The sequence below is a fragment of the Pipistrellus kuhlii genome, unplaced genomic scaffold (genome assembly GCF_014108245.1).
Source record: "Pipistrellus kuhlii isolate mPipKuh1 unplaced genomic scaffold, mPipKuh1.p scaffold_m20_p_1, whole genome shotgun sequence".
Taxonomy (NCBI): Eukaryota; Metazoa; Chordata; class Mammalia; order Chiroptera; family Vespertilionidae; genus Pipistrellus; species Pipistrellus kuhlii.
Window position 1 is genome coordinate 89,310,517 of NW_023425404.1, and position 15,133 is coordinate 89,325,649.

A 15,133-nucleotide genomic window follows, 5' to 3' on the forward strand; every position below is an offset into this window, starting at 1 on the left:
AATAAAGATTAGACTTCCAGACCTTTCTTGGGCTTTGCAAAAAGCCCTGTGTGTTGAGGACGTGAGACCACACCTAAAGGCCTGGCCTGGCGCAAGTGCTGATAACCCCCTCTGGGGGTTGTGTATGGTTCAGATCTTGCAAGACCAGATAATTAAGGAAGGGGCAGTGACTCGACCATAGGCTAACCAGAATGTGCACTAGGGACACTGATTAACTAGGTATAGAATCAGGCTGCTGCCCCCCCCCCCACCCCCCCAAAAAAAGTCTTATTTTCCTCATCATTTCAACTCCTGGATTTTATGAAATTCTTGAGGGAGGAAAAAAAAGAGGCAAAAGAAAAAGAGACCAAAGAGAAGGGAAGGTAATGAAAGAATAAAATTTAAAAGGAGACAAGAATGCGAGAGGCTGGGAACTATTTTGTGCATGTGCCAAATATTCAGACAGAAATGGGAAAGTTCTGAGAGGACTGGTATCTCAATGGGCAGTCAGTGGAGTGTCATGGCACGCTGGTCTTTCACCTCCAGCACCCACCCATTTCTGTCTTGTGGGCAAAGCCTGACCTTGAAGCCAAATGAGCAGTGTGTGTTCATCCTTAGGAAACTTGGCCCAAAACAAAGAAGTGACAGAAGGCTCAGCATCTCTGCACATTTCCCTGGGGGAGGGGGAGGGAGGGGAGTACCCAGAATCCTAAGAAGGCAGGAAGGATCCCTTCTTCCCTTCCCCCCATCCCTTGGCCAGAGAATTGGGTGAAACCAAAATAATAAGCATCTGGGGCCACAGCAATGCTTGCACCCAAATAAAATCGTCTGGGTGTATTCCTAAACCAATCATATGAACTGGGCCAGTCCCTGCCCTTGCTCAAAGGCAGCATTTTCAGACGGAATAAAGCAGTCCTTTCCTAAAAGATTACATTCCTGATGAGGGGTGGGGGGAGAAGAGGGTAGGCTCCAATGGCAGGGTTTGGGCTGTGGCTCTCAGAAGGGAAACTTCCCCCCAAGAAAGCTTTGCGGGTCTGTGCAGGGAACCTGGGCCCAGTCCTGGGGAGTGTCACAGTCACCACCTCTGCCAGGATGCAGGCTTGGATAGCTGCTGGGTGTCTGGATCTGGGCCTGGCCCCCAGCCTGGACTGGTCCAATTAGGAAGACCTAGCACCCACAGAGGGAGTAGAATGGAATCTTCATTTGCTCCTCTCATTTCTATTCTTTTCTAATCTTCCCACAGGGGGATTCAGATGAAACACATGGCCAGTCAAATCACAGCACAGCACAGGGCCCCCCTCTCTCTCCTGTTGCCCACCCAAGAAGCCCCATTTCTGAGTATATTAAACAGTGTGTTTTCAACCTGATTCCACCTTAGCCCACGTGGCAGCCTCACACACCCTTACAGTTGTCCATTAACCATTCACTGAGCAATTCCCCCTCTCCCACAACGCTCCTGCACAGGCACTAGGCTCCTGGGCTACCAACTTGTTCTGTGGAATCAACTTGCCAGGTTGCCCCTTCTCTGATCTCTATCATTTGCCTGCTCTGTAGTTAATTATTTGTGAGTTCTTTTGTGCAAACCACAGAAGTCTTCCCTGTGAATCTCTCCATTGGCTTCTCAGAGACTTTTAAGAGGCTAGTGTTGAGACAAAAACTAGGCAGTCCCCCCCCTCTCTTATACACACACACACACACACACACACACACACACTCACAGAGCCACATCCCATGTCAGCGACAGGGTCAACCCAAGGAGAATTGTGCAGACACACAACACATCTATGCACACACTCCAGAATTTATGTTTAATCTTCAGAGACACCCCCAACCCCGCCCCGCTTCTTGCGAGCCTGTTTCACTCACTACCCGCCTTCCCCCAGTTCCTCCGCCCCACACACCCATGTGGTTTCGCCCCTTACCCCTGAGCTGGAGGCACAGGGAGCAGGCGCCGGCTGTAAACGCCTGACAAAATCCCTGGACAGTCAAACAAACACTCTATCTCACAAAGGATCCCAACGGAAGGGGCCTCCGGACGCCTTCCTTCTGCGGTTTCCTGGGGCATCTTCCCCAGGCTTCCTCCTTCAGTCCGCTGACAAAGAATCACCGAGCCCGGTTCAAATCGATTGTTTTATTGACTGTGCACACACAGACACGCCTTTAGAAAAGGGCGCGCCCCGAGGCTTCTCCGCCCTGGGCTGCACTTGTGCTGCATTTCACGGACCCGGCTGGTCCGGACGCCCGACCCCCCCACCCCCATCCCCACCCCTACCCCGATCCGACGCTTTCCTTCAAGAACTAAAAAGGGAGTCCAGCTAGACGCTTCTGCCCTCTCCTCTCCTTCCCTCCCTCCCTCCCGCCCACCTGCCCGCCCGCCCGCCCCCTACACTTCACGGTCACACTTTACAGACAGACTTTTCTCCTACAGAGCGCGCTCTTCTAGGACTACGCGCCAGGCAAATGCTATAGGGGGGAGGAGGGATGGGGCGGGGGAGGACCAAGGATCCTGCTGCCGCTACCCACGGGCTTTGTGGGAACCAGGGCGTCCGCCCTCAGGAGGGACCAAGCCCGGGAGGCCACAGTTATTTCCTAGGGACCCCGCGCTTCTTGAGCTGAGTCTGGATCCCGGGCAGCAGCGGAAGCGAAGCTGTCCAGTGCACCTATCTCTGGAAAACCCAACTCATCCACAACGAAATTGGCTCGGGACCAAGCGCTTACCCTCGGTGGTAAAAGGGCTCGCGGTTCCGAGGCGCTTTAAGTTAGGTGAGAGGGCGCGGGGATAGGGAGAAATGGTCCCCCGCCCCACACCACACACCACACGTCACACACCACACGTCACACATAACACAAACCACACATAACACAAACCACACACCACACATAACATACGCCACACATAACACACTCGCCACACATAACACACACCACACATAATACACACCACACACCACACACACACACACCACACACCACACATACACACACCACACACATCACACCACACACACCACGCATACAACAGACATACACACAACACACAACACACACACACACACTTTTCCCAGAGAGGCTGGGAAAAGTGTTAGCACCAGACCGAGCATCGCTGTCTTTGAAAACAATGAGAGTATGAAAATCCGAACACGAAGCGGGGGGAGGGGGAGCAGACGGGTTTGGTTCCCAGTCGCTAGGGGGTTTTGAAACTAAAAACGGGGCGTTGTCACCGAACCCTGGCTTCTAGGGTGTGCATCCCCGAAAGGGCAGGGTAGGGTTGAGGCGGGACCTCGGCGCTCCACACCAGGGACGTCTGTGGGAAGTACCAGCCCAAAGCCCGCGCTACAGCGTTAACGCTTTCTACCATTTACTCTGGCTGCACCGCTCACAGTGGGTGGGCTGCGGGGCAGATTTCCAAGATAGTTGCGCAGGAGTGGAGAGGCCTGGATTTCGCCTCCAGGTCAGCGATGGTGCCTTATAAGAGGAGAGCAGAGAACTGTGCTTGCCAGAGGGAATTCAGCCCGAGGTCAATGACGATCGTGGGTGTGGTGGGTACTAGGGAAATGGTTCCACTACCCACTAGAAGTCGCCAGAATTAAGATTGGGGTGGTGGTGGTGAAAGGGCAGAATAAATGTGGGGGGGGGAGGGGGACGGGAGGGGAGGAGATAAATCCTGCCAGCCCCAGGCACCCAAGGAGAGGGGGGAGGGTGAGACTGGGAAGGCAGGGCGAGCAGGAGTTCAGCCCGCCGTCTGCCTGTAGTTGCCGTTAATCTCCTGGGCAATGTTGACCGCCTCGGCACCCAGGGGCAGCCGGTCACTGTACTCGGAGCCCACCTCGAACTCCTCTTGGTTGGCCTTGGATTGGGACTCCACCAGCGAGCAGGCAGCCAGGCTCTCCTCCCTCTGCAGGTCCCCACTCGCGTCCCCCTCCTCCGCCTCTTCGTCAAGGCCCTCCCTGGGGCCCTCCTCCGGCTCCTCGCAGCCCGCTTCGCCGCCTGGTGGGTAGCTTTTCTCGGACTCAAGATAGGAGGCGCGTGGGTCAAAGTCGGCGGCGATGCGCTTCTCCATGGGGTCGGGGACCTGGGACCGCAGGATCAGACGATAGGGCTTCCCCGGGTGTTTGGCCAGCAGATGGCAGCAGGCGGCGCCCAGCAAGGGCACAGTGGCCAGCACCAGAAGGAACACACTCACCACCACGATCACCAGTAGCGAGGGCAACTCCTTTTTGGTAGCGAACACCACTTGCACGTGGCAGGCCTCGCCTGCCTGCGCCAGGCACACCGAGTAGTTGGTGCCAGGCCGCAGGCCGCGGAACCAGTAGGCGTTGACCCCCTCCTCCACGTGAGACCACTGAACTGCCGCGCCGCCCCCCGCCGGGCACAGATAGAGCCGGCGCAGGGGTCGCTGCCCAAGCCGCCCCCCTCCCGCAGCCCCGCCGGGCACAGGGCCCCAGCGCGCCGTCAGCGGCGTCAGCTGCACCCGGGCCTCGCGCTCGGCCACGTCCAGCGCGATGACACCCAGCTCAAAGACGTGCGGCTTCAGGTCGGCGCTCTGGTTGAAAGCGTGGTTGGACACGTACCGGGAGGGGTCCCCGTGGCCGCAGCGCTGCTCTACCACCGGGTCTGCAGAGACCTGGTCTTCCACCTCCTCTCCCTCCCTAGCCTCCGCCTCCAGCCCCGCCTCAGTCTCCCTGAGGATGCCATCCCCACCTGGGCCTTGGCCTTTGATTTTGCCCTCGGGCTTGGAGGGTAGGACGCTGTTGCCCCGGCCTTTAGCTGTGGTCTTGCGCTCAGAGGTTGGGGCCTGCATATCCGGGTCCCCACCGGCGCTAGGAGCGTGCTTTGGGGGCCCAGCTGCCGACACCACCACGCGTACCGACGTGGAGTTGGCGCCCAGCTCGTTGTGGGCACGGCACGTGTAGATGCCTGCCTCCTTGGCACTCAGGAGGGGCACCAACAGGGAGCCGTTTGTGAGTGCCAGGAAGCGTGGGGTTGCTGGAGGCGCGGGCCAAGCGGGTGCCGGAGACAGAGTTGGAGCCTCTGTTTGCGTTGCCCCCTCCCCATCTCCTCCCTCCACCCCGTCGTCCCTGACGCCGCCGTAGTCCTCCCAGCTCGAGACCGGCGGCTCTAAGACTACGGTGCCACCCGGGATCTGAAGTTGCCATTGCAGGCGGGGCGTGGGGTGTCCTTCGGCGATGCAGTGCAGCATGAGCGCCATGCCGGCCCGCAGGGGGCTGCTGAACACCTCGATAGGCTGCTCGGCACTCAGACGCACACTGGGTGATGCACAGGGCAGGACAGGCAGTCGGTGCACAGGAATGCCCTGCAGCGCTGTTGGCGTGGCGCACGCAATGGAATCAATCTCAGGTAGCGAGACTCGAGTGCTCGCGGCCCAGGCCTGCAGCCACACAAGGCTGCAACCGCAATGGAAAGGGTTGTGATAGAGTTGCAGATGTGACAGTGCGCTTAAGGCATCGAAGGTGCCGGGAGCCAGTGTACGCAGCCGGTTGTTGTTGATACGCAGAGAGCGCAAGTCGGGCAGCGCACCGAGTGCGTCCGGAGGAAGCGAGCCCAAGCGGTTATGGTTCATTTTGAGCAGCTGCAGGGCGCTCAGGTTACGCAGGTCGTTCCAGGGGAAGCTGGATATAAGGTTGTGGCTCAGGTCGAGGTTCTTGAGCTGGCTCAGCACGGCCAGCGCGCCGGGTTCCACGGTGCGCACCTCATTGTGCGCCAGCCACAGCGACGTGACCTGCGTGACGTTGGCAAAGGCCCCGCGCCGAAGCACGGAGATCTTGTTGGCCGACAGACTAAGCGTGGTCACGTTAGCCGGCAATCCTTCAGGCACCTCGTGAAGCTCCTTGTAGGCGCAGTCAGCGAACTGGTGCGAGTATTTGTCCACGCAAGCGCACGGCTCCGGGCACGCTCCCGCCACTCCTAGCAGCGCCCACACTAGCCATACTGCTCCAAAGGGCACCACTGCGGGTCCTGAAGGTGGAAGGAGGGGAAGGAAGGGGAAGGGGAGAAGGTGAGTCACTGAGCCCCAGCTTCCTTCTATTAAGCTCTGCTTCCCAGAAGCAGCCTAGAGTAGGCCTCTGATAACCTCCTTTATGCCCAGGGGCATTTCTTGGGCATGGGTTGAGTTCAGTAAAAGCCTCTGGATTAAAAGGTTGCTCCATCTCGGAGCCCCTTCTTCCTTTTCCAGCGGCCTTCTATCTGGCTCTGTTTTCTCTATCTACCCCTCACCCTAGTCCCTCTGCACAGGCTAGGCTGATCGCCTTGGACTCTGCACTGAATTTCAAAGCCTTTGTTTAATCCTCTGAAAGGGATACACAGAAAGGGGTTTTTTTTCCTCCATGACCGGTGTCCTCCCTCGTACTCTTTGTCTCATGTACATACAGCACTTGCACACACGCCCATACAAGCAAACCACAATACAAACATGCTGGGGCATTGCCATCAAACCACCAACTTCTGCAGGAACACAACTCAGCAACACATTTTGTAGACACACAAACAGAGGCACCCAGACATAACACAATATACACTGGAGACCTCATTGTTCTTCCAGCCCAACCTAGCATTTGTATAGCTTTCTGCACAGCAGCGGTGCAAAATGCTTTCCTATTCATTGTAGGAATTGAATAGGACATAAGGACACAAACCCTCATGCAACCTACCCCCACATAGGGACACAAGAGTGCCCTGGCGCTTGCAAACAGCCCTCCCGAGACCAAAATCCCAGCAGATTAGCAATGTAGAGAACTTGCAAGATCCCTGGGAGGCAAGGAAGCCTGCTGGCAGACCCCTCAGCTGATGCAACCTAAGCTGCCTGCTCTGGGTTGCAGCTCCCGTCAGGGGAGAACTCGGGGTGCTCAGCCAGCCTTCCATCTGAGGAAGGAGGTCCTCCTACATGCATGGATCAGGGGCATTGTAGGAACATTGCTAACCCTCCCATGCCCCTACAGCAGAGCCCAGGCAGCTCCCCAGGGAGCAGAGGGGGTCCCTAGCCCATGGGTCCTGGGGACTGCCACTAGCTAAGTAGGAGAAGGTTCAAGATTCTGCTTCTTTTTTGCAGCTCTAGGGCACCCCAGAGCCCCCTCTCCGATAAAACCTTCTTATCCTCAGCCACACAAATGCACCTACACACAGACTGCCCTTCCCATTTAGGGTTCCAGCAGGTTCTGCAGACACCCTATCTTTGGGAAGGAAGGAACCCTTGCCCCTCACTCCACCTTTGCTCCCAGGGGAAAGCTCCTCCCCCTCTCTCCATTGTCTCATTGGGTACAGCTAGTTAATCTGGTTCTACCCCCACCTGGATGCAGGTTATGGGGCCCTCTGAAGCTTACCTGCCATTTGTTGTCTCCCCAAGCACTGCCTGGGGCTTCAACCCCTTCTCCAGACTTGACTTCTCAGAGACGAAGACAGCCCAAGGGCGCTTCCCACATCTGTTGCTGAGACTGTGGGGAAGACGGAAAAGGGACGGGTAGTTTTGGGGTCTACCTGGCCCTGCAGCCCCACTTCAGTTTTTCCTTTTGTGTTCGTTCCCTCCACCTCTCCCTGGCTGCAGATTGAAGAGTCCTTCTGCGCGCTCCGGCTTGGCAGGGACGCGCACAGCCTCTCCCACCTCCAGCATTCTTTATGCTTGTGAACGCCATAGAGGCTCTACCCTGGCGCAGACACTTTAGGCCCCCACACCCACCACCCTCAGCTGGGCTCTTTGCAGTACACCGCACCCCATAACCCATGTCCCCCCATATTTACAAATCTGCAGACATTATTGCTAGTTCTTATCACATCGCCCCTCCCCCACCCTCAGCCCCACACACATATTAGCACCAGACCCTCATTTCCTGGTGTTATAATTATCTATCATGCAATAATCGAATCGATGTGTTGAGCTCTCACTAGAGTCACACACATTTTCCAAGGTACACACCTTTACCAAGGACATTCACCATTTCCCCATCTTGCACGCACACAGATTCATGCGTACTCACCCGCACAGCAGTGGGTCCGCCAGGGACCAGGAACTTCGCTGCTAATTGAATCCGATCCGTTTACAAACCCCACAATACGTGAGACAAACCATCCTGAAGGAATTTGGGGGAAGGCAAGGAGCACAACTAACGGGGTTGTGTTTTGCATTTAAACTCTTTTTACAAATGTAGGTAAGGAGGCAGACAGACCTCGAGTGGGATGGGCCGGGCTTGCGTGTACCCCCTCCACCACCCCCACCCGGCTAGCCGCCTCCTCCCTGAAGCCACATTCAACACGATGCATAATTGATAGTGTTAGCAGAGCATCTCATCCTCCCTACCATTTTTGCCAGGATCTGGGCGATACATGCCTAGGTCTCTTTCTCCCCACTCCCCAGCCCCGCCCCGCCCAGCCCCGCCCCGCCCCGCCCGTGAAACCCGGCAACTCGAACGCCAGGCCCTGCAGGGCGTACTGGGGAAGCAAAGCCTTCCTCCTCCCCCCCACTACACACACACACACACACACACACACACACACACACACACAGCCCACCGCCTACCCTGCCCAGCCATTTAAGCGACTCTACGCTTGGTCTTTTGTGGCTACACTAGCGCTGAAGCCCACTGCCCAGCTCTCAGGCTTGTGCGCGCCGCTGAGAGGGGCCAGACGGGGCGCGAGGGTGTCGGACTCCGCACCCAGGAAGCTTGCCTGAGCACACCCAACGCCTCAGGTCTTGACAGCTAGAGGCGAAGGATGCCTGGGGCAAAGGCATCAAAAGGATGGCTACAAAACTCCTGGTCTTTTGAGCACAGCGGGCTGGGAACACCGATATCTTGCTATCTTCTTCACAGCCCCACAAGCAAACACACCGCCAACCCCACACAGGATTTCCACAGTCTGTACCGCTCTCTCACACAACAGCCAGCCTCCACATACAATACTCGCTATTTCCGACTCTCACTAGTCTCTGGCTAAACCCCGACATTTATTTTAGCGACCAGGAAGCAGAGGAGATATCAGGAATTTGGCTAAAAGTTGATTCCTGCCCCCCTGCAGTAACCACTAAAGCTCTGGAGACAGCGTTGCTGGCCCGAATTAGAAAATGGGTGTAGGTTCCCGGACACACACAAAGCTCCCGAGTTCCCCAGTCCTTTAGTGGACACTGAGCTTTCGGGTGGTCCTAGGCCCCCCAGCCCTCACTCCAGGCTGGGGGGCGGGTGGTCTCTGGCGGCGGGTCGTTGGACGCGGGTTAGGGCCCTCTGAGAAGTTCAATTTTCAGATTTAAATGTGGGGCATTTTAATGAGCTAGGGGGGTGGGGGAGAGAGCCGAGCGGTGAGCGCAGCATCTAAAGAGATTACCAGATCCGGGAACCGAGGATCTTTTGTAAATTAAATATGGACTGACTGGCGCACCCACATTCCGTGTCCCGCCCTTTCTCCAACTCCTACTGCCGCTACGGGAGGCCGAGCAGGCTGGGATCAGCGCATTTGCTCAGCCCAGAACCAGAGTCAGAACTTCATTTCTCCTATTACTGTGGTCCCCACAGCAGACCCGAGGGGCGGTGTGTGTACGTGTGGGGGGTTGGGGGGAAGGGGTGAGAGCGCCTGGACCCAGTGGTGGGATGGGGGAAGGATCCATAGTTCGGAAGTGAGTCCTGCGGTTTGGCCTGGCTGGGTTGGGGAGTGGCACAGCCGGCGGACCTGGGCAAAGTCTCTTTGTCTGCGGAGCAAGGGGATCTTCCTAGGAGTGTTGTCTGCGTCTTGGAAGCCCAGAGGAAGCGATTCAAAAAGGCTTGACCCGGGAAGAGGAGCTTGGAAGAGGCAGAGCCCAGCTTCGAAAATGGAGAGTAGTGTCTGGATGTCTAGTTCTGGAGCCTTTCCTGGGTGGGGCAGGCGCCTGGCGCGGAGGTAGGGATCCAGGCTCCCGGGTGTAGTCGCATGGTTTGTGGACCCCCACCCCCCAATCCAGTTTCCTCCTCTCTCCTGGTTCTTTTTGCAAGGAGGTGAACGCAGAGGCGCGGGAGCAGGGGACGTCTTGGAAGGGTTGAGGGACTATAAGACAGAGGCTAGGGCGTGGAAGTGAGAATGGTTTCGCTTACTCTCCACGGAGTGTTTTGTCCCGCCAGCGACCCGGGAACCTTCGGGACCCGCGGGGCCAAGAAAGAACCTTTTCCCTTGCTTTCTTGCCGGGGCTGCAGAAGCCGAGCGAATGCAGCAGGAGGTAGGGCTCCAGGCGCCAGGACCGCGGGCGGCTAAGGGCGCGGTGGCCACCCAGAGAGGGCGCGGACTCCCACGGGCTCCGGTGGTTCCCGCCTACTCTACCGCGAGCGCTTTTGTTCCCTGAGCGTGCCCTCGGGATAGACAACCCTTACCCCAGCTGTCGACGACGGAGAGCCCAATGCCTGACCCGGCAGCCTGAAGCCCGAGTTGCTCCTGGAAAGGTCCGCCAATAACTGGGGTGGGAGCCACGACTCCGGGTTCAGCCTCAGAGCTCAGCTAGAAGACTGAGCGCTAGTCGTCTAGCGCCGCCAGGCGCGCAGCAGCAGTCTAATGATTATAATGTTAATAATGGTACAGTTACTGAGGGGCTGGAGAATCGGGGAACTAAGATACCACTCCACCCCACCGCTGCCCACGTCCTTGATCGTTAAAGAAACAGGCCCCTTATCAGGTGGGTGGAAGTAGGTGTGAGGAGAAAGAAAGAGATAAGGTTTCAAGGACTCGGCGCGGGGTCCCCAAATTCAGAATATGTAAGAATACAGGCTGAGGATTTTTGGCGAAGTTGGGGTATGGACCCTAGACAGACCCAGCGGCCGAGAGCTGGAGCTCTGGGCAGCTTTTTGCAGAACTATCTTTAACTGCGACGTTGCGGACCCTGACGGTCCCAAGGGTGGGGTGGGTCGGAATCTAGTAGATCCGGGCATTGGCTTCTCTGGCGCAGTTCACTTAAGGTGTCTGGCCCAGGCCGAGTTCGCGCCCGCTCCCTGCTGGACACTGCCGCGTGCCAAGGCCGGGGACCCGGCCAGAAGGGCTTCTGCTGAAACTCCTGCAACAAGGTCTACGCGACACGACGTCTTTCTCCCCCTTCCCCCCCCCCCCCCCCCCGCGCCGTTTCCCAGAGCGGCAATGCTCTGAAGTGGGGGACTCTTAACTAAGGCACCGAAGCTTGCTTCCTCATGTCCACCCAGCAAAAATTAGTCCCAGGAATCTGCAACCTCCTGGGACTATCTAACAGTACAGCCCTCGCATGCACCTTACTGTTTCCAGGGCCCAGACACAATATAGGCACCATCTGAATACTCCATGAACGAATAGTCCCTGGCACAAACTAACGAACTTAGTCCTCCTGGGACAGAACCTTCCTGTGCCTTCCCCATCCTCCTCCTTGCGTGAGCTCTTTCTCTTTGAGCCCTGTTTGAAGACTGTCCTTAAATCTCATGATTTTGTTGGGTACCTATAAAATGTCTGAGATATGAAAAATAAAGTTTTTAGGCTCTAAGAGACAAAAAGAAAACTGCAGTTGGAAGTAGTGGATATTTGATTAAGGTTCAGTTGCAACCATTGCTGCAGAGTTGTACATGCGTTGCGGCATAGGGGTGATTTAATGGATATGAAAGGGCCTCTAAAAATAAAAGAGCCAAAACGAAAAAATAATAATAAAAATAAAAGAGCCAGGAGGGCATCAAATATGCTCAGCATGGCAGCCTGCTCAGAAGACCCTTCCCACAGCTGCCCTACAACCAGAATCTCCTAAACACTCAGTGCTTCCTACCTTTCAGCTTCTATAGTCCAGTCTCTCTCCACCCCCACTGCCCCCCCCCCACACCTTCACAGTGTTCCCTTTCAAAAGCTGCTTTTATAAACCTCCCTCCTACCTTCCATTTCATCTTTCCCTCCTACCTTCCATTTCATCTTTCCCTTATATACACTTTACCTACTGGTTAGGAGGAAAAGTTCTACCATCACACTCCACCATGTACTAGCTGAGAGATAGTGAGGGGGAGAGAGAGATAGAAACATTAATGATGAGAGAGAATCATTAATCATCTGCCTTCTGCACACTCCACACTGGAGATTGAGCCCCCAATCCAGGCATGTGCCCTGACCAGGAATAGAACCATGATCTCCTAGTTCATAGGTCAATGCTCAACCAGTGAGCCTCACCTGCTGGGCTGAGCTATTATTTTTTCAACAATAGCTATAATTAACCATCATTATTAATAATGATGCCTTGCGGAGTGGGGTCCAGATAGGATGAGATGTTCTGCTGCAACATGCTTTCACATGCTTCTGTCCTAACTCCCCACAGAGGAAGGACCTTGGCCCTACCCTCAAATGTCTCTCTTCACTCCCATCCCCTCTCCCCTTATCCTGGTATAGATAGCAATCAGAAATTACTATTAGGATTTATAAAGGTTTCTAGTCTGAGATACTTCAACCTAGATTCTGATGCTGTGGCTGTCTCCAGTGCCCCTGTAAGTGAAGAGAGGCTTGTAGCTACAGCCTTGATCAAAGGTTTTTAATTATAACCACAATCTGCTTAAGTATTTATTGGGTTCTGTGATTTTAATTATTTTCTAGGGGTGGGGGAATCCACATCTGCATATGGGAAGACTGTTGATTCAGAGGAAAGTAACAACCTGTGGCAGTTTGCTGGTGGCAACTGGGAGGAATTTCCTGAATTGTTCAAATGAAGCTTGACATTATTAATAATCTGGGATCCAGTCTATGACCTTCCTCCTAGAGCTTTCATGAAATTAGCTTAACATGCTGGCAAGGCCCATTATTGCCATCACAATTAATGACAGCTCTTCCAGTGGCATCTCCTGGAAGTGTAATTACCTCACTAAAGATGAGAAAAGGCAGTACTGCCTGTGAGGGGCAACAGGCCTAGCTGTTCTACCCAGTGCAGGCACCCACTGGCTCTCTCTCCAGAGGGGAGTCCTGTGCAGCCAGCACCCTCCATAGAAGGGTGAAGGGAAGGGAGGGCAGGGAATCATTTCAAGATGCTTTATCTGCTGCTAACAAAATTCCCATCTTAAAAGGTTTTAGATGATTAAGTGTACATCTCACAAGCGAGAAGCAGGGCTGGTACACTGAATGATATTGGCAGGCCCAGATTCTCTCTGTCTTTCTCCTCTGCCACCCTTAAAAGGGTTGCAGCCTGAGACTGTATTCTTAGGTGCCATTGAAAAAGGGCTCAGTGGCAGCTGGTGTCACATGTTTATTGGTAACAGACTGGTGGATAGAGAGATTGGATTCATTCCAGAAGCCACAGCCTCTTCTTAGGTCTTATCAACACATTGACTTAGGGCTTCCATCTCTGAGCCAGTCACTGGCAGAAGGGGTGAATTTATTGATTTAGAGTAATGATCATCTAGTCCTGAAATGGATGTTGAGTAGTCAATCTTAATAGTCACTATAAGGAAGAAATCCCCTTTAAAAAGAAGTGTAAGGAAATTGCATGATCAGACTAATCTAATATTGTGTCAAAATGAATTTAAATGAGACTGGCCATAATTATAATGAACTACATTAGACACCCTCTTATCTGGAGATAGACCAGTCTATAACCACAGTGTGTGAACAGGATCAGTACTCAGGGTGTGAGCAGAAGTAGGGCTCAGTATATAAACAGGGTTGGGGTTCAGTGTGTGAGCAGGATCAGAGGGTTCTCTTGGATAGTCATACATACAAACTAGAAGATATTCTCTCTCTCTCTCTCTCTCTCTCTCTCTCTCTCTCTATATATATATATATATATATATATATATATATATATAATTGATTTTTTACAGAGAGGAAGGGAGAGAGATAGAGAGTTAGAAACATCGATGGAAGAGATACATCAATCAGCTGCCTCCTGCACACCTCCTATTGGGGATGTGCCCGCAACCAAGTTACATGCCCTTGACCGGAATCGAACCTGGGACCTTTCAGTCCTCAGGCTGATGCTCTATCCACTGAGCCAAACCAGTTTCGGCTAGAAGATATTATTGAATGTATAAAAATGTGTTCTTGGAAATGCCCATGCTGGGATCCAAAGCTATATTCAGAGCAATAAAAGCTTCAGTCTTTAGTTTTATGAGTATTTATGAACAGGAGACATTTAAGAACTCAAAGATATTTGTTCCTACCTGACTTCACATCCTGAAGATGTTACCTGGTCCCATGGCTGAGAAGAGGAGCACTCTACTGTCCAGATGAAAAATAGAAGGGAGAATTCTGCCCTGGTCTTTAACAAGTAGGAAGGCAGCACAAAGCTGCCAGCTCCACAGACTCACTGTGTGATCTTCAGCAACTCCTAAGAATGGGTTGGATATGCTCTGAGGCCTTTTCAGTGCTGCTGTTCCCTGACACCCTGGTCCTTGGGTGCTGCAGCTTTAGGAGAAGCAATTTGAGGATGAGTTGGGGCTTCTATAGGCCTACACCTGGGCTTCCCTTTGCCCCTGGGCAGTTTCCTTGTTTTCCATCCCATCACACTTCATCTGTCTCATCTAGTGAGGTCATCAGACACCTGGGCCCAGGAGCTAACCCTCTCCCCTAAAATAATGGGGGGCAGGGATCCTCCTGCTACAAATCACTTCCTGAAGGCCCTTCACATAGCAGGACTGGGGGGGGGGGTGTAGAAAGGGGACATCATTAGAGATAAAATCTGATTACTGAATAGGTATAGGGGCCCAGGAAGAAAGGCCAAGTCTGCAAGGAGCTCCCAATTCAGAAGGAAGAAAGGATGCTTGCAATTCTGGCCACTGCTTTCTGCTCTGAGACCTTCAGTTCTCTGTTGCCTTCAGGGGACACAATAAACAGATTCTGAGACTCATCCAAGGCAACATAAAAGTTCAGGAATTCTCTGCCTGTCCTGTCCCAGGATGCTCTGTGGGGAAAACACACCTCAAAGTTTGTCCTGATTTAGGCATTGGTAGTGGCTTCAATGAACTCACAGCAACCAGACACTGCCCAGGGAGTGCCCTGGGGATGGAAACTTCCAAGCATTTCCCTCTCTGTGCTTGTAAGCAATCAGCTCCAGTAGCCCAAGGGGCAGGCCTAGAAAGAAAGTTGCAGGTGTGAGTTGTCAGAAGCAAAGCACACAGGGAGAGAAAATGGCGGTGGAATAGACAGATGTGTTCCAAGTCTTGTCCCGAAGTAGAAAGAAAGAACAGTTGAGGGTCAAATGGAGAGTGTT

The 15,133-nt window shown here is 54.0% G+C and overlaps 2 protein-coding genes across 2 annotated transcripts in view; both read right to left on the reverse strand.

Moving 5' to 3' along the window:
- Positions 1-3,000: 3,000 nt before the first annotated feature.
- Positions 3,001-7,427, reverse strand: ISLR2 (immunoglobulin superfamily containing leucine rich repeat 2). The gene is made up of 2 exons (XM_036456243.2): positions 7,317-7,427; positions 3,001-5,955 (listed from the first exon to the last, which is right to left on the reverse strand). The coding sequence occupies exons 1-2, from the start codon at positions 7,321-7,323 to the stop codon at positions 3,710-3,712; spliced, it is 2,253 nt and encodes a 750-aa protein (XP_036312136.1). The 5' UTR covers positions 7,324-7,427; the 3' UTR covers positions 3,001-3,709.
- Positions 7,326-15,133, reverse strand: part of PML (PML nuclear body scaffold) — an 80,842-nt gene continuing 73,034 nt past the window's right edge. The window contains exon 9 of the mRNA XM_045587028.1: positions 7,326-7,427. Coding sequence (XP_045442984.1) covers positions 7,380-7,427 — 48 coding nt within the window. The 3' untranslated portion in view covers positions 7,326-7,379. The remainder of the gene's footprint in view (positions 7,428-15,133) is intronic.